General features: G+C 46.5%; 1 protein-coding gene across 2 annotated transcripts in view; it reads left to right on the top strand.

Moving 5' to 3' along the window:
* TBC1D5 (TBC1 domain family member 5) overlaps window positions 1-24,117 on the top strand; it is a 600,469-nt gene that overhangs the window by 394,899 nt on the left and 181,453 nt on the right. For both annotated transcript variants that reach the window (XM_075586906.1, XM_075586905.1), the window contains exons 16-17: window positions 1,647-1,732; window positions 10,430-10,713. In XM_075586906.1, coding sequence (XP_075443021.1) covers window positions 1,647-1,732; window positions 10,430-10,713 — 370 coding nt within the window. The remainder of the gene's footprint in view (window positions 1-1,646; window positions 1,733-10,429; window positions 10,714-24,117) is intronic.

The raw sequence follows: 24,117 nt of genomic DNA, 5'->3' as shown, positions 1-24,117 counted from the left end.
TCTCCGCCCCCTCCTCTCCCCTATCTCCGCCCCCTCCTCTTCGCCTGCAGAACCCATATTTCAGGGTCCAGCGCCAACTAGGTAAGACAGATTCACGTCAGGTTATTTGAAGCCTAAACAAAGCCATAATTAACCGGACGTTAACCCTATGATAATGAGTTAGGCGGACGCTGGGTTTTTGCATATACGTATTACCTTAGTGAATTTGAGTCAAAATCAGGGAAAATAACGTCCGTTACTATTTTAGATGACCAAATGTTATTTGCCCTTATTTAACATAGCTTGGTACATCTGGCCTTCTAGCTCTTGTTCATTGCGATGTGTGAAACAGTCTTCCATGTGGTGGAGAATATCTTAGTTCAATTAATTTGATTAGAGCTGATTTCTTCCCCAGTACTACTGTAGGAAACCGCTTCACAACTTATCGACTGTGTTATTGGTGCGAACAGTCGCTCACGCTCCTCCCGCCCACTTTAGTCCCACTTTTTCTATACATCACATTATTTATATTTCTCTGTATTCAAAGTATTTATATACACACATTAATATTTCGTATCCCATCACCACCAGTACTTTTTCCCATCAAAGCCCTTTCCCGCTTACTATTTTTCACACTAACCTTACACTATCCTTCTTCTGTCTTGGTTTTTCTTTTCGTAGTTTCTATTATTCCCTTTATAATTTAGCAGAGTGCATCATTTTATGAGGTTATGAAAAATAATGTGCTGACAAACGCTGAACGCGGCATTGCAGTAGTCGTGTGCACTTGACTATATGAATGTTCCGGCAAATGTTTCTAGATAATTGTATTGTTATTAAAACAATCTCCATTCCTGTGAGGAAGCAAATGTTTAATGAACATTGGCCTCGTATGAAAAGCTTGCAATGCTTTGCTGGCCCCACTAACCCTGGTAATGGATAATGACACTTTACATTGTGGGAAAATGCTTGTGTATTCAGAGCGCTAAATTGAGGCATATTCTAGAGTGATTGACTAGAAACACTTTGTATTATATTCATAAAGAGAATGCATGTTAAATGTTCACCTCACATTTTAATCTGGAATGTAAAAAAATAATAATTATAACAGAAAAACAAGTCCACATTAAAACATTCCCCTTTTTTTCTTATTTTAATATGTAAAGCATGGGACAATGTATTTATTCTACATTCTTACCTAAGCTGTCAATCGTTTGGTGGTCCTGTTATAAATTCCTGATTGTGTTCCCAACTAAATGGCCGCCTTCTAACTTTGTGCTGCAGTCTGTGAAATGCTTCAGCTGTTATGTAACATATTACTACGTGTAACACATTATTATCACAGCTTTCAGAGTTATAGACAGTCTGCTGTTTGGAACACAGCAACAGATCTGTTTGAGATACTTTGTTGCCAAAGGGCAGAGCTCAAAAATGTGTTTGACAGCCTGTTTCAAAAGAGGAAGTGGATGTGGCTTTCTAAATGGTTGCTATAGCAACCAAAAGATATGCAAATTTAAAAAAATCATTAAAAGTGGCATTAGGAGTTTAAAAAAAATGCAGACTGTATTGTCTAATACTGCAGAACTGATTTATTTTTTTTAAATAAAAAAAACAGGATTTTTCAAATGTTGCTGCTGCTTTAAACCAAATATTGTTTTTAATTATAGAAAAACCGAAGACCTGTGAACTATCAGTTCCAACAAAATTTAGACTACTATAGAGCACGTGGATTAGATTTGATGAACAGATCACGGTAAGTTGTGTTGACATTTCTTTTCGAAATGATGAACTTCTTAGTCTTTCACTCACCTTTGTTTTTCTTCTCATCTTATGGTTTCTGCAAGTTGCCCATCATTCTCTTTGATTTAGGCCCTTATTCACTAAGCTTCAGTAAGTGGGCTTTGTGTGCAGTGGCTCTGGATCGATGTTGCTGCATAAGGGTCTTAGGCTTAAAATTGTCTTGTTTATCTTTGGGGCTATTTTGTTTACGTTGGACTCCAGGACAATTTCTTGAACTAAGAATTATCTTTATTCTGTATTTGAGCTGCGTCAGTAATGTCTATACTTACAATTGTTTTATGAATGTATTAATGAAATATTATATATATATATATATATATATATATATATATATATATATATATATATATATATATATACAAACACAAAGTATACCGCATGCACGCCAGATATGAGAGTTACCCAAAAACTGTCATAAATATATGATATATAATCAATAGACAGTGGTGCTTAAAGGATAATAGTAATGTAACGCAACAGAAAAGTATCCATAAAGTAAGCACACGGGTATACCAAAATGAATATGTATGATCAAATTGATTAATAATGGATAAAAACAGGGGATGAAATGTTAAAAAGGGAGGGGGTCTCCATACAGACAAATCGTATTGCCATAGGAACAAAAATATAGTGCAAAAATAACTCAATGGCTATAGTGGTGTACAGTCTTTGTTTGGGGTGGGAAGGGAGCGATCCAATCGGGAACACTTATAAAAATAAAGTGTTATGTATATAATAAAGTTCAACCAGGAGGTGTGTAGGTAGTTGTTCTTCCTTTTAGTAGTGTAATGGCACCATTCTGTTTTCACACAAGGAGACTGTTCCAGGTATTCAGCTCCCAATATGGTATATGCAAAACAGAAGACACAAAACGGCCCAATAGTGCAGATTGCAATACAATGGATTTATATCATAAAGAGATAAGAAATGTACTCACATTAAGTACAAAAGTTCTGTACATGTAAGGGTATCTTTGGCAATTTAATGCTCTCAATCGTGGCGGTGTATCCTCCCGATTCTTCTCCTCTGCTACCAGCTGTGCCGCCGGCGGTGGCGTGTGACGTCACTTCCGGTTCGCGGGTGACCGCATCCGGTGGAAGGGGATGGCAACAGGCGATGGTGAAGGGTCTACGGGAGCGTCCTAGCGTTCGGCGTCTTCTCTTGGAGGCAGCTGCTGCAAACTCGTCGGCTCTACGCGTTTCGCTGTGGTACACAGCTTCGTCAGGAGCAATATATATATATTATATATATTATATATATAGATATATTGCTCCTGATGAAGCTGTGTACCACAGCGAAACGCGTAGAGCCGACGAGTTTGCAGCAGCTGCCTCCAAGAGAAGACGCCGAACGCTAGGACGCTCCCGTAGACCCTTCACCATCGCCTGTTGCCATCCCCTTCCACCGGATGCGGTCACCCGCGAACCGGAAGTGACGTCACACGCCACCGCCGGCGGCACAGCTGGTAGCAGAGGAGAAGAATCGGGAGGATACACCGCCACGATTGAGAGCATTAAATTGCCAAAGATACCCTTACATGTACAGAACTTTTGTACTTAATGTGAGTACATTTCTTATCTCTTTATGATATAAATCCATTGTATTGCAATCTGCACTATTGGGCCGTTTTGTGTCTTCTGTTTTGCATATACCATATTGGGAGCTGAATACCTGGAACAGTCTCCTTGTGTGAAAACAGAATGGTGCCATTACACTACTAAAAGGAAGAACAACTACCTACACACCTCCTGGTTGAACTTTATTATATACATAACACTTTATTTTTATAAGTGTTCCCGATTGGATCGCTCCCTTCCCACCCCAAACAAAGACTGTATCTGTGGGAAATCTTCGCACATTTCCTTGGAAAGGTTGAGAAGTATCGTGTTGGGTAACATTTCATAGTTATTTTTTATTATTTTTTATTTCTTTAATTTCTATTTTTTATTTTTTATTACACTGTTGATAAGTAAGGAACTGTGGCGCCTATGCAAATCATTTAAGTATATAGTGGTGTACAGGCATCATAGGCTAGGTTATAATATAACATGCATATATACTGCTATTGATAGAGCAGATGACAGCCAAAATAAATGAAAGTGATACTAGAAGAGTACCAACTAGCTAGCACAGCCGAACCACACAAAACACACAGTATTTCAGTGCTGCAGAGACTGGGTACTGGAAAATCAAGGGAGAGGATATAATGAGCTTCATCCAATGTTTACTAAATAAGGTTCAAAGATTGAATGCCATAGAGAAAAGTCCAGAAACATATAGAGCATGTAACAGCATACGGTGGAATTAATATATCACCAGAATCATATAGAGCAAAGTCAGTAGCACAGATATGTTCCTTATGGTGAAGAGTCTGGGGTCACCCTCCAAACACTCCCACTCCAACGCGTTTCGACAAACGGTCTTCTTCTGGGATATATATATATATATATATATATATATATATATATAAAAACAAAGACAAAAAAAAGCGCCATCTCCATGGCATAATATTGTTTGTATAATTAACAATTTATTAAAAAGCAGAAAGTGGCTGCCAGGAATTGCACTCACTTCAAATAGTGAAAAAGCATTCATGAGAGACAATCTGTAAACCAGCTGAGACTGTAGGAGGGTAGAAAGCCAGATATTGCTGTAGATATATACAAGCAGTATGTGAGAATACTTATCCGTGGCTGGATGGAAGATGGTAGTCAGTGTAAGCAGGAGGGGTGGTGGTGTTAGGCAGGTAGCTGAAACACCATCCGGTGTAGTAGGAAGATATCCAGTTGTCAGCTACTTCACTCCATGTGCAAAACGTGATATATCAAAAGTGGCGCTCTATTATAAGCTTTAAACACGTGTTAATCCAATATTAACATATAAACCATAAATTGAATAAATATAAGTGATACAAACAAATCCTTGAATGCTGCTGTGACCCAGTGCAGGACTGCTCTCTCACTCCATGTGCCTGACGTGAAATCATAGTCCCAGCATTCAGACATTAGAGCACCCAACTCCGCAATAACAGCTCTGTTTTGCCCGGAAGTATCCTCTACCTTTCTTCGCGTGTAATAGGATATTGGCAGACCTCAACACAGCCTCAACCTGCGTGATGACGTCAGTGCGTCACTACGTCATCCTTTGAAAAAGTCACTCACGTGACGAAACTAGTCCGGACGTCGTGACGTAGTGACGCACTGACGTCATCACGCAGGTTGAGGCTGTGTCGAGGTCTGCCAATTTCCTATTACACGCGAAGAAAGGTAGAGGATACTTCCGGGCAAAACATTGTGACTGACAATTAATCTCTGTATCTGGACTTTTTTTCTCATCTGTTTCCATCATTTGGACTAGTTTGTTCTCTGATATTCACGTTATATGCTTTTATTATTCTAATTTTCTTATTGCTTTAATTTTTATTTAGTAATATTATATAAGCACTATTTGATTATTTCATAATTTAGCCCTATTCACCATCACATTAGAACTCACTTATCACACTTATAGCGCTACTCTTTGTTCCTTGTTTTTGATATATATATATATATATATATATATATATATATATATATATATATATAAACAAATATGGGAATTTTGGGTTCTTTTAGCGCAATAAAGAACCCAAAATGCCCATATTTGTTTTGGATAAAAATTAATTATTAACTTCTAAATTATAGCACAATGGCCCCTGTCCAATATGCTGCAAAGTCACTTTGCGGTGCTGGATAAGATTGCAGTGCCATTCATGTGATTTTGTAAGATCGCCGGCAGCGCATATAGGCCCGTACTAACTAAATAATCTTCTGCCGTAAGACGCCTTCCAGCCCATTGACTTGAATAGGCGGCAAGATGTGTTCAAACTTCTGCGAGAAGAATGCTTTAGTAAATATGGGACCTTGTTTAAGAGTTGTTGCCAGGCACTAACTCTATATTCATTTATTTATTTATAACATGTGTAACGGGTTTTCCCCAACACCAGGTGATCCCACCCAGTGTCCAAAGAACCCCACCCAATGTCCCGCACTCTTGCAGAGAGTCAATGGGTGACTGCGCAGTCACAATTTAAGCTAAGGGCCCGGTGGTGCACGTATGATTGTATGATACCTGCCGAGCACTCCGGTGCTCGGGTCAGCAACACTTCACAAAGGATCAGTCGGGCGATGACTCCTTCTGATCCTCCAACCGAACTCCAGGCACGCGCAGACCGCCAGGGCGGTCCCACTCTGGAATAGTCTCTGTGGACCCCAACGTGGGTCCGAACCGCTTCACAAGAACAGCAGCAGCCGCTGTGTCCCTATCTATCTAAGTGGCACGCACTATACTATAGGCCGTCCCTATAGCACAGCAACCTGTAGTGGCTTTGGGGAAACTCCTAGGGGCCTACAGGGGTTAATGACCTGTCCCACTCCCCTAACTAACCAAGTCCCCTCAATCTCACTACTACCTACCGAGTCCCAGCGCCTACAGCAGCAAGCTGTAGCTCACTGGGTGCTGGCAGCCAACGTGCTGCGCAACAAGGTGCCTGCCTGTCAGACCTCACAGCACTGACAGCCGTGACTCTGACAAGGCAGCACTCTAACACTAAGGGCAGCGTCCCTATCTTGGGCCTCCCTCAGCAATTACCCACTACCCTAGTGGGGGGTTGGGGCCTACCTGGGGTGTAGGTACCTACAGGGCCGCAGGAGCTGCACTCGCTCCCCGCACCCTTCCTTCCCTCACAGCTCCCCTGCTCCAACTGACTATCCTGAGTGACAGGGTCCCACTCTCTAGAGCAGTCCCTGGCAACACTCTCTCTAAGAGGGTACTTAGCTACCTCAGACCCTGGGGGTGCTGGCCTAGTACAGGGAGTCCGTGACTCCTGTACCCTACCTCCTTCCCTGGGCTGCTCCGGTCTCTGACTCCCTAACGTGCTCCAAGCCCGCCAAATGTATCTCTTTTGCAGGGACAGCTTAAGCCCTATTGGCTCCCTGGCATCACGTGGGGCGCGCAAAGGCTCTTGGGATCTGTAGTCCCAGCTCAGAGCCTTCCCTGGTAGGCTAGGGCTTTGCGGGCTTTTCCTACCCTGCACTGCGCTTGCGCAAGCTTTCTCTGGCTGCCCTAACCTCCCCTGGGCTTTCCCTGCTCTCGCGCGACTTCTCTGGGGGCCTTCCGCGCTATCGGGTCCTTGCGCATGCGCAACACGCATCGCAATGGCGGCGCCCTGCTTCCCGAGCCGCCGGGTCCTTAGAGACGCGACCGCGGCCCTAGCGACAGCCTGATCGCGTCCCCGGCAACCGGCCCGCTCGCGGACGCAGAGCACTACTCCCTGCTTCGGCCCCCACCCTTGGAAACAGCCGTCGGGTCCGTCGCTGGCTCCGGCGGCACCCGCGATCGGGCTGCTCCAAGGGAGGGGGGTCTCCAGGACCTGATGGGGCCCAGGGCTACACATGTTTTACCAGGAGGTACAGTAATACATTGAGAGTTGCCTCTCTTTTTCAAGTATGTCCTGGGCAAAGAGTTATAATGACAATGCAGTGTTACACGTTATCGTTAGACATTTCATGGATAGTTAGGGACAATATATGTTATCGGCGTATTTAACAGACAATTAACAGTTACAGACCAGATAAAAATGTCAGCCAGCTGAACACTTGAAAGAACTTAAACTGGAGGCAGCTTTTCTATATGGGAATAGAATGTAAGAAAAAAAAAAAAATGTCCAGTTGTTAACTAGAAGTAAAAGTGGGAAAAAGGAGCACGTTGGCAAATTAAGTAGTTTACATAAAATGGGTCAAAGTGGCTTTGAACCAATTCCGTGAAGGAAAACATTTCAGACTATTTTTTTCTCCCCCGTAACATTTTCAACATTTGTTATGATTTTGAAGAGTGCAACTGGTGTATTTTTTTAATTGTGTAACCCTGGTCTCCAGCAGCTCTTTGAGACCCCCCTCCCTTGGTGCAGCACGGTCGCGGGTGCCGCCGGAGCTAGCGACGGACCCGACGGCTGCTTCCAAGGGTGGGGGCTGGAGCAGGGAGCAGCGCGGCTTCTCCTGCCTGCGGCCGGTTGCCGGGGACGCGATCGGGCCGTTGCTAAGGCCGCGATCGCATCTCTAAGGCCCCGGCGGCCGCAGAGCAGGGCGCCGCCATTGCGCTTCAGTTCGCGCATACGCAGTAGGTCCCCGGCGGCCCAGTTAGCTCGCGCATGCGCAGGGAGGCTGAGAGAGGCAGGGAAGAGTCGCGCGAGAGTAGGGACAGCTCAGGAAGGGTTGCGGCGGCCATTAGGAGTTAGTGTAGGCAGAGGGGAGGAGCGCACGCGGCCCCAATGTTATAGTAAGAGCCTCGGGACTACAATTCCCAGGAGGCATAGGGAGACAGGCACCAGGTGCCTTATAGCGGCCAATAGGGCTGGAGGATTCTCAGCCCGGGAGAATAGATACATTTCCCGGGCTTTGGTCACGTCAGTTGGAGCAGCGGAGCTGAAGGGGAAGGAAGGATGCAGGGAGTGAGTGCAGCTCCTGCATCCAGATAGGTACCCACACCCTCCAGGTAGGCCCCAACTCCCCACCAGGTTAGTGGGTAACTGGAAAGGGACGGCCCTAGATAGGGAGGTCACCCTTAGTGTGTGTAAGGTGCAGGTTTGGCAGTGCCACAGCGGGTAGTGCTGTGCGCACTGGCAAATAGGCACAGTGTGAGCAGTGGGTATTTACTGCGGGTTCCAGGGTGTTGAGTGTTGACGTTGCATGTGCTGGGCGCAGTGTGTGCAGCGTGTGTGAATGTCTGCAGGCGGACGGTGAAAGCTGTGTGTCTGCTGCAGGCTGTTAGGAAGAAGTCAGAGGAAGGAACAGAGAGGGAAGGAGGTAGGGTGCAGGAGAGAAAGACTCCCCTGTATTAGGCCAGCACCCCCTTGTCCAAGATAGCTCTGATGTTACCCTAAGATAGGAGTGTTGCCAGGGACTGCCTTAGAGTAAGGGACCCTGTCACTCCAGTAGTTAGAAGTCAGTTACTAGTGGGTAATTGGTTAGGGAGATCCTAGAGAGGGACGCGGCCCTAGTTTAGAGTGCTGCACTGTCAGGGTCACAGCGGGCATTGCTGTGAGGTCTGACAGGCAGGCACCGTGTTTAGCAGCACGTTGGCTGTTAGAGTTAGTGAGGCTTAGGGATGTGGGTAGTTAGGGGAGTGGGACAGGTCCTGACCCTTTAGGCCCATAGGAGTATCCCAAGCCACCATAGGTTGCTGTATTATAGGGACGGCCTATAGTGCAGCACGTGCCCCTTATGTAGGTAGGGACACAGAGAAGTATCGTTGTTCCCGTGAAGCGGTTGGACCCACGTTGGGGTCCACAGAGACTGTTCCGGAGGGGGACCGCTCGAGCAGTCCATGTACAAGGAGTGCAGTGGAGGATCAGAAGGAGGCATCGCCCGACTGATCCTTTGAGAAGACTGTTGCAGGCCCGAGCATCGGAGTGCTCGGAAGGTACCTCTGTATTATATGTGCACCAACAGGCCTATTAATTTAGTGACTGCGCAGTCACCCACGAAGGTGCTCCAGTATTGCATAAGGTTATGATGTTGTGTAATGTCTTATATGTTCATAAGTAAAGTTCTTAGTTATTATATAATCACTGTGAGTGTGGTTTCTGATTGGGTTCCTATGTAGGGTCATTCTACATTTCCATAGAATCCTACATAGGTGGAGGCGCTGTAAAAGAAGATCCGTTCCAGAGGATTCACCCCAGGCTCTCACTAGCGGAGGCTCAGACCACCTGTGAGCCTGCAGGTATACGCACCACACCGGTAACACCGCATGTTCTACTCACCCACACTATATATGAGATTGGGTGGGGTGGAATACCCGTTACAATTGTATTATAATGCATTGCTGATGTGCAATACAAAATAGTTACATGTGCCAAAACTAAGCAGATGCTTAAAAGAAAATATACATCTGCAGGTAAAATATGTATTTTATTTATCAACTAAAACTGTTTTTAGCAATTTGTGGTTTTTATCTTAGTGATGACTTTAAATAGAAAATATGCACTGATACTGAAAATTATGGAGCTGGCGAGTAGTAATTATATTTATTTGTAGTGACAATGTTGAATGGATTGTGCATTTTTTAGTTGGAATGGAAACTTCTATATTCATTGGAAAACAGATGTCTTTTGCACAATAAAAAAAAATGTATGTCCTTCAAATGATCTAACAGGGAGGGGTGTACACATACATTTAAAGGCCAGCGACAAAATGTCCAAGTACTGTATATAGCTTTCTCGGACTAAACTCTGGAATGACAGAAAAGTCTTGGGTTCTTTTTGCCAAATATGCACGTTTAGGAATGCAGGGGAGGGAAGGCTTTCTTCTCTGTTAATATATCCTTAACAACACTAAATACTACAACGTAACGGTGACACCATACATATATTCTGGTTGATGATCACAGGGATATATTGACATAGAAGAGCTGTTTCACCCATAATTGGTCATTTCCTGCCGCTTGTTGCAGTGCCAGTCAATAGTAATGCACCTTAATAAATGTTTTATGAACGTGCACAGTACTGTACATATCCTGCAATTTTATTTCTTTAAAAAAATAAAAAATAAATCACTTTACTGTTAAATTATTTTATTATATATCATTTTGTGTTTTTTTTTTTTTTTTTCAGTACTAACAGCAAGGCTGTTCCACTCAACATCAACAAAGTATCAAGCAGTTTGCTTAGCTTTGGTCGGAAGTTGATTGGCCCAGCTATTACAACTGGGGGTGCAATGAGCCCTTTGACCTCACCATCAAATAGCAGTGGAAACTGCAGCAACAACAGCAGCACAGGCTCCAGCTCTGTCATGTCCAGCCAATCTGTTGTAGAGTCCAATCCACATGGTTTCCCACAGATGCAACAGAACCAGCGCATGATGAAATCCGAGAGCATGCCAGTGCAACTTAGTAAAGGTAAGGTTGTGTGAAAAGGAAATCCTTTGGGGGCAGAAGCAGGAGATGTACAGTAGGTATTTGTTTAGGGAACATGTCTGGAAAATGACATACAATTTGCAAAGCAACCATTGAGAGACTGATTGTGTCAGGTTTACAGCACAATTAACCTAAAATCCACACTGTTGTCGCGATTTATATTTCCTTATTATTATATTTTGTAGTGATTATTTTTTCATTTTAGAAAATTACTATTTAAGTTAATTGTGGTAAATAGATATGTGTAGGCTGTGACAATGTGAAGATATTCCAGCATAACTAATTTTTGTAACTGTAAAAAAACAATAAGGAAGCTTTGTCTCATGTAATTACCACTGTTTCCTAGTGTATTATATTTAGTCTAAGAGTATGTTTATTATTCTTTGAGGAATTAGCAAATGTATTGTCAACAACAGTTCTGCAGTGAGTGTCATACTTCATAATGGGAAAAGTATCACAAAGGATGTTACAGTACAAAAAAAGAGCTAGTTTGGCGATAATGTGGCTTTAAGTTTGAAGCCGCTATCCTTCCTACTCAAATTTGTTTTTACAGAACCTCAAAACCGGGGGTTCCCGTGGAGCTGAACCTCACTATTCGTTAGCTGTGGGACTCCTCTGGTTTTTAAGAAATGTACCTTATGTGCTCTTGTTTCTGTTCCCTTTTGGGAAATCTCACGGCCAATCGGGTAGCACAATGAAATCAGAGCAGCTTTCTATTGGAAGACCCCAGCAACCACTTTTGATTTTACTTACCTTTTACTGTCATAAAAAAAGGTAAAAATCTCAGGAAACGGGTTCCCTGGAGCTAGTAATAGCGCGCTTCAGCAGTAACGCCCAGTTCCAATTCTGAATTCTTGTTTTTCTATAAAAATGGTCTTACTCCTTTAAGACGAGAGAAGAGCACAAAATGAGACATAATGGATACAATCTGAGACTGGTGCACTGAGGAAGTTCTGCACTGGAAAAACATTTTATAAGTAGTTGAAAGAAGGTAGTTACAGTAAATCTAATTGAGCACCGTGAGAGTATATAAAATGCAAAGGCGAGAGCCCACAACAGATCTCGACTGACAGTTAATCAAGAATACCATTCAATGGATCAATCAAAGAGGACACTGAAGGGAGACTGAGATAACCAGAATCAGAAGATGAGTCTTATTGAAACCAAAAGAGTGATATGTAATAAACAACCTTAGCGTTAACAAAAAAAAGGTATTGACAGGTAGAATCCGTTACATTGAATGAGTCCAAATCTAAGTGGAAAAGGCCCCAAGAGAAGAGGCACTTTAGATCATTGATGGTACAGGTGTAGACAAACGGTATTGGGAAAAGGGAGGCAAGGTCATAGTGGATAAAAGACAGAAGTTTGGTTTGATTTTCAAAAACCAAGTGGTACAAACAAGTAAATAGGAAGAAAGAACTGGAAGTGAGGAGTTTGAAAAGCATGTGTGAGAGGAATCTAATAACGCATAAGGGGATGTGGAAAGGAGACTGAATAACAAGTCGATATCTTGGACTTTTGATATTAAAAGATTTTAGACTGGTCTTGTTTCACTCTAGCACAAAGAGCCAGAGTTGCTGCTTACTTCACATGTCAGGATGGGCATCTCCAGTGCCTATTACATTACTACCACAACATGCAAAGCCAGGCTAGCAACTTCAGTCTGAGCTGTATGCTTGGTATATATTCTGCACATTTGGTATCTCTATATATATAAGACTGAAATAATGTTTGTGTGTGTATTTGTGCCCCAAGTGATTGGCCGGCGGATGGCAACAGCTCATTGGCCTGCAGGGTGGACTGACGTCACAGCAGGGCGTGACAGTCACACCACCCACATCCGGCCATCTAACCTCAACCCGCCGCCCCTCACACCCTCCATCACGAGTGGCACGCCGCCTCACCTCAACCCGACCCCTCACACCCTACACCCTCCGCCTCACATCGCCGTTGGCTCACGCATCACTCGCTGCCTCCCGCCTCATCCACGGGAGCGCCGGGGACCAGGGTAGGGGGGGGAGAACGAGCACCGGGGACGGGGGGGGGAGAACGAGCAGTGGCTCACGCATCACCCGCCGCCGCACTGCCTCCCGACTCACCGCCTCACCCACGGGAGCGTCGGGGTAGGGGGGGAGCACGAACACCAGGGACGGGAGGGGGGAACGAGCGCCGGCTCCCGCATCACCCGGCGCCTCACACATAGCTGCCGCACTGCCTCCCGACTCACCTTACCCGCAGGAACGCTGGGGAACGAGCACCGGGGACAGGGGGGGGGGGAGAAACGAGGACCGGGGGGTCATGCAGGGGAGGGACTGTGATGTCAGGTACAGGGAGGGGAGAGTGATGTGGGGGAGTGATGTGGTGTGCAGGGGGGAAACTGATGTGAGGTGTAGGGGGGGAGAGATGTGGGGTGCAGGGGGAAAATTGATGTGGGGTGCAGGGGGGGGAGTGATGTGGGGTGCAGGGGGGGAGTGATGTGGGGAGTTATGTGGGGTGCAGGGGGGGAGTTATGTGGGGTGCAAGGGAGAGACTGCTGTGAGGTGCGGGGGGGAGTGACGTGAGGTGCGGGGGGAGTGACGTGAGGTGCAGGGGGGGAGAGTGACGTGAGGTGCAGGGGGGAGAGTGACGTGAGGTGCAAGGGGGAGAGTGACGTGAGGTGCAGGGGGGAGAGAGTGATGTGAGGTGCAGGGGGGAGAGAGTGATGTCAGGTGCAGGGGGGATGGAGAGACTGATGTGGGGTGCAAGGGGGTGGAGAGTGATGTGTGGTGCAGGGGTGTGGAGAGTTGAGGGGTGCAGGGGGGGGGAACTTATGTGGGGTGCAGAGTGATGTGGGGTGCAGGGAGGGGAGACCGCAGCTGTGAAGGAGGGGGGGGCGGAGCTGTGAAGAGGGGGGGAACGGAGGTGTCAACAGGGGGGTGGATCACAGCTGTGATGGGTGGTAAATACGGGTATATTAGCTAGTTGCAAATGTTTTCCCAGATTTATTTACAAAATGTTTTACCAGGCAGAAATATATTGAGAGTTACCTCTCGTTTTCAAGTATGTCCTGGGCATAGTTATGATAATACATGGTTGCATTAAATGAGCAGAGGTTATAAATTCAATTTACAGACATTTCATGGGCAGTTAGAGATAATATATAATTATGGGCATATGTAACTGTTAGACACTATTCAAATTGTGTTAGAAGAGGTAGGACAGCGGTGCGCAAACTGGGGGGGCGCGACCCCCAGGGGGGGCGCGACACTGCCGACGGGGTCGCGGGGTTTACAGAGGCCCTGCGCGCTTCCAGAAGGCACTTAAATTAAGTGCCGGGGGAGCTGCAGGGCCTCTGTAAACCTAACTTACCGTGGCTCCGGCGGCTTCCTCCCTGCGTCGCCATGGCAACGCGGCGTCGTCATGTGACGTCACGTTGCTATCGCAACGTGACGTCATTACGCCGGAGCGCGGGTAAGTTGGGGTTGGGGGGGCGCGGGAGTGAGGGGACAGCCGGCAGGGGGCGCAGGGAAAAAAGTTTGCGCCCCCCTGGGGTAGGATATGCCTGCAATGTATTGTGTTCAAAGAGGCCCTGTCCCAAGGAGCTTACAATCAATAAGGGAGCATAATTGGAAACATAGGGCAGGGGATGAGATGGTTGGTGTGTTTTGGATTGTAACACAGCAGCTGTAACATTAACAAATGGCAGTGAATGGCTGACACCCGTTGGTTGTCCTTCAGCCGCTGCCTTTAGAGCAAAGCAGATGTAGGCTGAAGAGGCTCTGAATGCATTCAGCTTTGCTATAAAAGTCCTTTGTCCAGAGTCATAAACATTGTAGAGGGTGGGTATCACGGGAGACCAGAACTTTTAACACCAACATTTCCCGGATCCTTTGATTGAGCAAAGCAAGTGATAAAATAAATTGTAATTTATTTACACAATGAACACAAATAGCTTGATTTACAAAATATTATGAAAATACACTTACTGGGATGGGGCAAAACGAAATCTTCTACTTCCAGAACTAAATCTTTAGAAATAGTCTCTAAGCACAATTTCCCAGGAGCGGGAGTTGTGCCTAGGCAGAGCTACAAAACAGTCTTTGGCTAGTGGCGCCGTTCGTAACCACTTTTTCTCCGCCGGGACTGCTTGCTTCGTTCTACCGCCGTAGAATTGGTTCGGGATTCCTTAGTTCTTACGAACTCTTGCTTTGGATTACGTTGGTATAACGTTTCGAATCCAGCTTAGTTGAACCTCTGTTACCGCATTATGAATCTCTCCTGATCGGCTGCGGGGATTTTTAAACAGTCAAAATCCCTATTTTTAAACTCTGCAGCCAACCGCTGCGTGGGAACTAAATAACCCACCTATCCCCAGGTTGCCAGTACCTCCCAGTACCGGGCAGAGGGCTTCTTAGTATGCTAAGGGCATGCGCGAACCTTGCACCTTCCCCGCTTAGCATACCAAACCAAGCCTCCTTTCCTGGCAACATCTTGTCTACTTCGCCCGGACATCTGCTGGGATGAGGGTACTTGTATTTACCCCTCCCCGCTTAACACCTTACGATGTTGGAACCTTTTTAACTCCGGACTTTTCCAGACATCCTGGAACCATGCCAGCGGGATGTCTTACAAGTCCAGGGCTAAATTATGCATGACTCACTCACAGGAATTCCCTGCTATACATTTCTAAAGTATGGTACTTATAATTAAGTGTTTCCGCTGTCCCGGCTGCCTGAATGAAAATCCCCTCACTCCTATAATGTTGGCACAATTAAAAGAGGGGGACTCATTCATCAATTTGCATATAACTTTATAAAAATTGCAGCATAACCTTTTTAATGATTTTACTCCAGCAGCACTCGCAGCAAAACTCGGCGCTCTAGGACCTTCCTAGTCGAAGTTTGCTAAATGCTATGCTTTGTGCTGTAAGCTGCTGCTTTTTAAAACCATTTTTCCTTTGCAGGGAAACATGGGCACAATAGCACATACATTTAAACCATGATATTATTATCACCACCTTATATCTGGTGGGACACACACAGCCATTTTAAATACAATTACAGTGTTACTGCCATTACTGTGTCGCAGAGCTGGCACTCTATAATTCCCCAATATGGCACAGGGGCACCCAGCCGGGCATAATACCTTTATTTACTGGCCTGGGTACCCCCTCACCGTCACAGTGGGGCTGACTAAACACATTGCAAGCAATCGCAGATGTTAACCCTTAGCATGCTGGTTTTGTGCGGAGGGGAACAGCTCTTGGGGAACCCTTTAAGATGTCCCACTTTGGGGCAATGCAGATATAGGCTGAAGGGGTTCTGAATGAAATCAGCTGTGCTATGTTTGTCCTATGTCCAGGGCATAAACATTGCAGAGGGTGGGACAAAGATCTCCTTTTGTATGTGTCAATTTTGCACATTATTCAACAAATAAAAGCTTAAAACACTTGACAGAAATGCTGTTTCAAAGCTCATCTAATTTATTTATGGACATATTCTCTACATGCAAAACACACAAAATCCACGGGGTAGTCTTCACTCTTCCCCCACTATTGTATAGTGGTAAAGTGAAATAAGGCGCAAACAAATAAAAAGTGAACACTACATGTACATAGAATTGTGCACTGTGGAAACATACACATATCCATCAGGTGGCAGGGCAGAGCTCTCATTTAAAGTATCTGTATTCTTTTCCACTACTGTGACAATCATCGGACTGTGAGAGTTTAGACGTTGATATTTCACCAAATAGAGCTTCAATTCTTAATATCCACTTCAAGCCTCTAACCTGGCAAATCCTAAAATTATTTAATCTACTTTTCTAAAGAAGCTTATATTTTTGAATAATAGGGCCATATTTACTAAGTTGTGTTATACCATAAGATACCTTCTGATACCTATCAGGTATTGACATCTCAAATTAAATGTAAAATTATATACTGCACCGACACACTTTATTCGAGCAAATACCCGGTATGTACCTGACAGATACCTGGAATGCGCCGCTCCTAACCTCTGACAAGCCCCGTTGCATTTGCCTTCCCAGCCTGGGTTCATGCCTGGCTGATGGGCGGCTGATCTGTTAAATGATAATGATTAGGATTTAATAGGCTGCAATGCTTCGCGTGTCTACCAGATGGCATAAATTCATGAATTGTAATGCAGTTTATATATATATACTGTGCAGTATTGCAGCCAGCGGGAATAAAATGCTTCAATCCCTGCTTGGAAAATAACTCAATGTACTCGGGCAGAAAACAGTCACAAACCTCAATACACCCGGGTATACCCGAATTCGTGGGACTAGCCGAGCTCGAATAAAGTGTGTCGCCAGTGTATATATATATATTATATATACAGCTAAACCCCGTTATAACGCGGGTCTCGGGGTCCACCCCGAGACCACCGCGTTACTAACGGGGTCGCGAGAAAAAAAAATGGCCGCCGCGCTTTAGCGCATATTCATCCCGCGGGACAGGAGATGGGAGCGGGCATGTCCCTCCGCTCCCCGCTTCCCCCTGTCACCGCGGGACAGGCCGCGGGGCAGGAGATGGGAGCGGGGATGTCTCTCCTGTCCCCGCTTCCCCCTGTCACCTCGGGACAGGCCGCGGGGCAGGAGATGGGAGCGGGGATGTCCCTCCTGTCCCCGCTTCCCCCTGTCACCTCGGGACAGGCCGCGGGGCAGGAGATGGGAGCGGGGATGTCCCTCCTGTCCCCGCTTCCCCCTGTCACCTCGGGACAGGCCGCGGGGCAGGAGATGGGAGCGGGGATGTCCCTCCTGTCCCCGCTTCCCCCTGTCACCTCGGGACAGGCCGCGGGGCAGGAGATGGGAGCGGGGATGTCCCTCCTGTCCCCGCTTCACCCTGTCACCGCGGGACAGGCCGCGGGGCAGGAGATGGGAGTGGGGATGTCCCTCAGGTCGCCGCTTACCTCAGAACCATGCTGCCTGCATGGAGGTTGTAGCGGGGGGTTTCTTCTCCCCACCGCTGTCCCCGGTGCTCCCGCTGCCTGCGCGGGAGGAGGGGGGGGAGCGGGTGGTGATGCTGGTCGCGGCCCGTCTGTGTAGAGTGAGAGAGTGTGTGTGTATGTATATATGGGAGAGAAAGTGTGTGTGTGTATATGGGTGTGTGAGTGTGGGTAAGTGTCTGAGTGTGTGTGTAAGTGTGTGTGAGTGTGTGTGAGTGTCTGTGAGTGTGTAAGTGTGTGTGAGTGTGTGTGAGTGTCTGTGAGTGTGTAAGTGTGTGTGAGTGTGTGTGTCTGTGAGTGTCTAAGTGTGTGTAAGTGTGTGTGAGTGTGTGTGAGTGTGTGTGAGTGTCTAAGTGTGTGTAAGTGTGTGTGAGTGTGTGTGAGTGTGTGTGAGTGTCTAAGTGTGTGTAAGTGTGTGTGTGTGTGTGTGTGTGTGTGTGTGTGTGTGTGTGAGTGTCTGTAAGTGTGCGTGAGTGTGCGTAAGTGTGCGTGAGTGTGCGTAAGTGTGTGTGAGTGTGCGTGAGTGTGGTCAGTGTGTGTGCAGTGTGTCAGTGTGAGCAATGAGCAGTGTGTGTGCAGTGTGCAGTGTGTGTGCAGTGTGGCAGTGAGCAATGAGCAGTGTGTGTGCAGTGAGTGTGTGCAGTGTGTCAGTGTGAGCAATGAGCAGTGTGTGTGCAGTGTGCAGTGTGTGTGCAGTGTGGCAGTGTGAGCAATGAGCAGTGTGTGCAGTGTGCAAAAAAAAAAAAGGACTTCACTTCCGGCCATACGGTTACACAAAGGAGAGGCACGAGAGGACGCCATCATCTCTATTGGACAGCGTTGCTGGCACATGAGAGCCAATCTCATACCTGCTTATTTTTTCAGTACTCTTGTGAGTGGGCATTTGCTTGATTTTAAGTTCTATAAAACATTTGTTATTACGTTAATGCACTAGGTGTGCGCCTGTTTTCTTTTCTCTTTTTTTCACAGAGATATATATATATATATATATATATATATATATATATATATATATATATATATATATATATAGTTCCTGACAACTAGTGTGTGTGTTTCTTCCATAAATGAGTGAGACTATTGCCGTTTAGCTCTAACCAGTATTATGAAATGTGTATGTATTTCATTTTCTGTAGCTAAGGAATCTAGCCCATTTATTGACATATTGTTAGAAGAGCAAATGGTTTGCATTAAAGTTTCAGTCAAACGTAGCTTGTAATAATAATGTTTTACTATTTTGGCAGAATGGTGTTGTTTAGTTTACAAAATGGCTGCCATAGTAGAATTTTTTTATTTTTAGTTTTAAACAGCTGTTTAACTCCACCCCAATCACTCTTTAAAGTGGTGGGGAAAGTGCTGTTTAGTCTGTAAGCTCAGAGGCCTCAATAATAGCAGTGAGCCAAGCACCATCCAGAGGCCTGGAATCCTCTGTGACCCATGTATCCGCTGTGTGTACCATCTGCAGTGACTGCGAATAAAGCCCTTTTGTTTTACATACCCTAGCCTGAGTCTTCAGTCAATTGTGCAGGGGGAGTGAAAGAAGTCTGCTTTGGTGGGAGACTGTCTCTGGGAATCCTGGAGCCCACTGAAGCTGGAGGCGCTGACACCATGAGCTGAACATCAGTATCACCAAAAGCCTGTCCTGTTCTCCCACACAATCGCAGACCACTCAGTTCTCCTGGACCCTCACAGGTATGACCGCACCACAAACACCTGTAGCAGCAGCAACATCTCCTAGAGAGTGAGGGGGGGGGGGGCAGAGAAACCGTGCTACAATTGGAGGCACTGCTGAGATGGGCAGCAGGACAGGCTTTTAAGGGACTTTAAAGCAGCAACAGCATTAGATGCAGCAGAGAAGTAAAAGAGGGCCGGGCTGGGCCCCTGATGCTACCACAGGGACCCTGGGCACCCATTATTGTAAGGGGGAGCTGCTAAGCCTTACCAGAAAGACTTTGTTGGGGTGACCCCTGAGGGTCTGTTTCCAGGGAGTGTGCTACACTTCATTGTAGTCCAAGACAGGGCCAGGGACAACCCTTACCATGAACTGTGAGGAACCCCTGGATACCTGAGGACATAGACTGTGCGGATGGGGCGCACCCCAAGGGTGTGGTACCGGGGAGCGGGTACCCTTATTTGGAGACATGCACATAGACTGTGCAAAGTGGGGGGTGACCCCCCTGATGGGATGTTACCTGGGGAGTTCTGTTACCCTGCATCAAATGGGCCAGGGCCTCCACAGTGTACCGTGGGGACCCTTGGGTACCTAACACAAAGACTGTGTTTAAAAGGACTGGACTTCAGGTGCTGAGGCAACCCGTGCACAATGCACGATGTACTGTGCAAGTTTGGGACACACTCGGTGGGAAATGTATCCCGGGAGCGTGAACCCCATACCTATTCTACAAGGGACGGGCCTCTCACAACGTACCGTGAGGGACCTTGTGCACCTTACAGTAATCTCAGGACTGTGCAGCAGTCTGAGGAACAGGCCCCTGATGCATCACCAGGGACCCTGTGTACGTTAAAGATTTGTTCTGGACTGCGCTGTGGTTTTTACATGGAAGTCTATGGCATGGACTGTGTTCTAAAATGGCGGCCACCACATGCCTGCCTGTTTTTCTGCATACAAAATGGCGTTCCCACCTGGAATCAGGACCACATGGGTTGCAAAAACCAAGTTGCAAGAATTCTGCAAACCAAGTTGCAAGCTTTCGGCGCCAAGCCTGGCACCGCCCCCCCAAAAGTGACTGGCTCAGCCGGAGCCAGGCCACCTTTCAACCTGCCTCTATTTTCACCCAGGGGAGGGGCCATCAACTACCAGCCACTCAGAGCCTGTTTTGATCTAGGAGGAGTCCGCAGCCTGCTGCACCCATTTCATTTGCTGGGAGCTGAGCCAGAGAGAGGGGACACTGCACAACCAGCTGTACACTACCTCCATGGCTACCAGCAGAGCTCCTGATGATCTGGAGGTTACCAATTACAATCTCTCAGGCGGTTACCTCATTGTCCAGGTGAATGGCCAGACCCACCTGGGGTGCATTTGTACGCACTGCCGGCTACCAGGAGGCCATGTCAGCCTTGATGTGCCAGTGCCAACAGTTGACAGTGCCAACACTGTGGCACCTTCTATATGCGGCCTGCCTGCCCTGAGCCTCCTGCTCTATTCGTACCCATCTCCAGAATCTCTACACCAACTAGTGAGACCCCTACAGGTTCTCCTGAAGCGGACATTGTGGGCCCGTGGGCCCTGACCATCGTGCCCGGATGCCCAAGTGGTCCGGTGCCACCAGTGTCTACTTCTGATGACTGGCAGGCCCTCCAGCGCTATGGTACGGCCTACCCCGAATTGTATGCCGCGGGGACAACCATGGGCCCTTGAGCCCTGATGCGGTCCCACCTAGGTGTCTGTGTACCGTTACTTGATTCCAGACCCTTTGTGATGCTGCCGACAGCCCCAGGACTGGGACCTAGGCTTGCTGTGGATCCGGAGAGTGAGTGGACTGCCCCAGGGGTGTCGGGTGTGGTTCCCCAGGAGACCCAGGAGCAGGCAAGCTCCATAAGACTGGTCGCCCAGGTGATTGAATCGCCCCAGCATCGCGTCCTGGCGGAGGTCTCCTCCCCTGCCCCTGAAAAAGATGGCATCAGCCGGGCGGGACCTGTGGAGAAGAGCCCATCCCTTACCTGCTGTCCGAAGAAGAGTTCCAGCCCAGACGCGTCCATCCTGGAGACTGTGGATGTTCCGGAACATCGGAGGAGCTCCAGGCCTAAAGACGACGATGCCGTCGCTGTGAAGAACCTATCGATAGTAGAAGCTGTGGAGCGAGACGCCGTCCCTTACCTCCGGATGGGTGAGACTCCTACCGCTTACCTCCAACAGGATCCAGTTGCGGTCTACCGGAATGAGGCGCTGGGCAAGGCTTTGTTTGGTGCGCCGCGGGGTGACGAACTTCGGGTTCATCCGGATGTGACGTCATCGCCGCCGCCAAACCCTAAGCCTGCCCAGTGGTCTCGTGAGACTGTCGCCTAATACTGACATCAAATAGAGAGAAGGCGGTGCAGCTGCCTACGTCAGTGAAACAGACCGGGACTCTTCTGGATCAGCAAACTATAAATTTATTGGCACATTAAACAGCAAAATGTCTGCTCTGACATGTTTCGTGCGAGGGATCGCACTTTATCAAAGAGCATGCTCTTTGCCCAGAACATTCACCTTGATAAAGGGCTTGTAGCCCGAAACGCGTAGGTGTGCTGTTTGTTTTTTCTATGATCCAATAAATTTTCATTTTTTATCATGGGAACGCACCTTTGTATTTTCTGCAAGAAAGCACTGGACGTAGTACTCTGCCTTCTCTCCTGTTTTTGTACGTTTTTAAACCAGTCACCTCCTAATAAGGTGAAGGGTATATGCTCAAGTCCCATAACTCCTAGTGTTCCTGGATTCTTATGATGTATCTGAACAAAGTGTCCCGACACATTGTGTATTTCAACCTTTTATAACATTGCGCCTGTGTTCCAAAAAATGAGTGCCATGGGTCCGTGTAGTCCGCCCCACATACTGAGGACCACAGGCACAATATTACAGGTATGTGACGTATGTAGTTAGGCAGTTAACCCTACCTCTCACTTTAAATGTATCACCATTATCAAATAAACAGAAAACATCTTCTACGTGCAGCATTGTTTCCCCCTTCCCCTGCCCCTCCTCCCCCCCCCCCCCCTAATGGGAGATTTACTCTTTTGCTACCGTGTGGTGTTGAGGCATACCTGTTGGTTCCAGGAGAGCTGAGCTGATCTGCGATGATATGGAGATCAGGACAGGCTTTTAGTGTCATCTGGGTTCTTGGATCTGTGGTTCAGCACCTCCAGCTACAGTGGGCTCCATGTAGAATGGAGACAGTCCCCTGAAGCACCTCTCTCATACACTCTGCTACTGACTCAAATCCAAGCAGGTGTAATAGGAACAAATGGTCTTTATTCTGAGCAGACACTGCATGATGGTATTATAGCGGTGCAAGGTATCAAAGGCTCCGTACCTATGGATGGTGCTTGGCCCTGATAGTATAGGGCACCTGTGGCTGAGTCTGATGTTACCCCAGCTCAGAAGCTGTGGGGTGAGCACGCTCATCCTGCCATAGGAGAGACTGACAGCTCTCTGCTTCATCTCTCTTCCAGAGCAGGAACAGGGCTCCTCTCTCTTCCAGAGCGGAAGCAGGACTAACTCTAAATTTGGTAGTCCCCTAATTGGGATAGAAGGGGCGGGCTCATGGTCTATACCTATTCCTGATAGGTTTACACAGGCCACGAGTCACCACCATACTCCTGTCCATCATAGAGGAGCATGGGTGAGGCACAAACCCATAGAATTAACCCCTTACAGCCTGCAGCTAGCAGGACTTGCGTAACTGGGTGCGGAAAGATAGGCAGAATATACATACCATGTTACATACGTTAAGATGTTTACAAGTGTTTACAAGTGATGCATCTGCTCCTGCCACACCTAATATCCCAAATTGGAGTATAGGGGGTCAGGAGCAGGGGCAAACACCTGTTTTAATCTACTGGGAGCATTCTGCCTGCCACGTTGAGGCAGTGAAATAAGTATTTGTAATTATAATCTACATTTTCAAAATATTGTATTAAAATATATATATATATATATATATCATATTTTGAAATATATAATATAGCAATATATGTATTATGATGTAGAATTAATAAGGTGGCTTAAGAATTAAGATTCATGAAGAGCAATAGTTATGAAATGTTTTCATTAGCCCTGCCAGAGAGGACAATTTTTACTTTTTTTCAGATGTTTTCTGTAGATTCTCTAAGGTGACATCTGCTGTCGGCTGCCGGCAGGCATATCTTCTCCCGTTTGTATTTAAATCAGTTTTGATACCTTTTTTTAAAACCTATATGTGTGTGTATAGATATATAATTATCATTTCTCTCCCGGCAAAATTAGTAATGAAGTATTGTTATTTCACAGAAGGCAAATAATTACGTGGTGCTGCTGTGTGTTCTGTAATAATATAGAGAATTCAAGACTAGGCTGAGTAGTATTTTAAAGTTGTCTTTGCCAACCATGAAATACAGGCAGATTGCCAGGTAGTGCAAGGTAAGGGCAAATTAATGTCTTATGAAAAATATAGAGGGTATGTATTCAAAATGGTGTAATTCCTCTGCACAGTCTTTGTCCCCGTGTGGCAGCTGGGAGACTTTGGAAAATAACCCCCAGGGACTTTTTTTACTCGCTCTGTTTTTGAGCACACAAAGGGATGAGTGAAATTACCCAAGCTGAAGTGGACACGTTCTAATCAGCTTAATGAAATATATTGCTATGCCTAATTAATTAAGCACAAAAATATCATGTTTTTATTGGCTCCTCAGGACATGTGTTTGACTTGCTTAACATATTTTACAGACATTCTTAATTAAT

Source organism: Ascaphus truei, chromosome 2 (assembly GCF_040206685.1).
Source record: "Ascaphus truei isolate aAscTru1 chromosome 2, aAscTru1.hap1, whole genome shotgun sequence".
NCBI classification, from domain to species: Eukaryota; Metazoa; Chordata; class Amphibia; order Anura; family Ascaphidae; genus Ascaphus; species Ascaphus truei.
The sequence above is the reverse complement of the archived record's forward strand: the minus strand, read 5'-3'. Positions and strand labels throughout refer to the sequence as shown.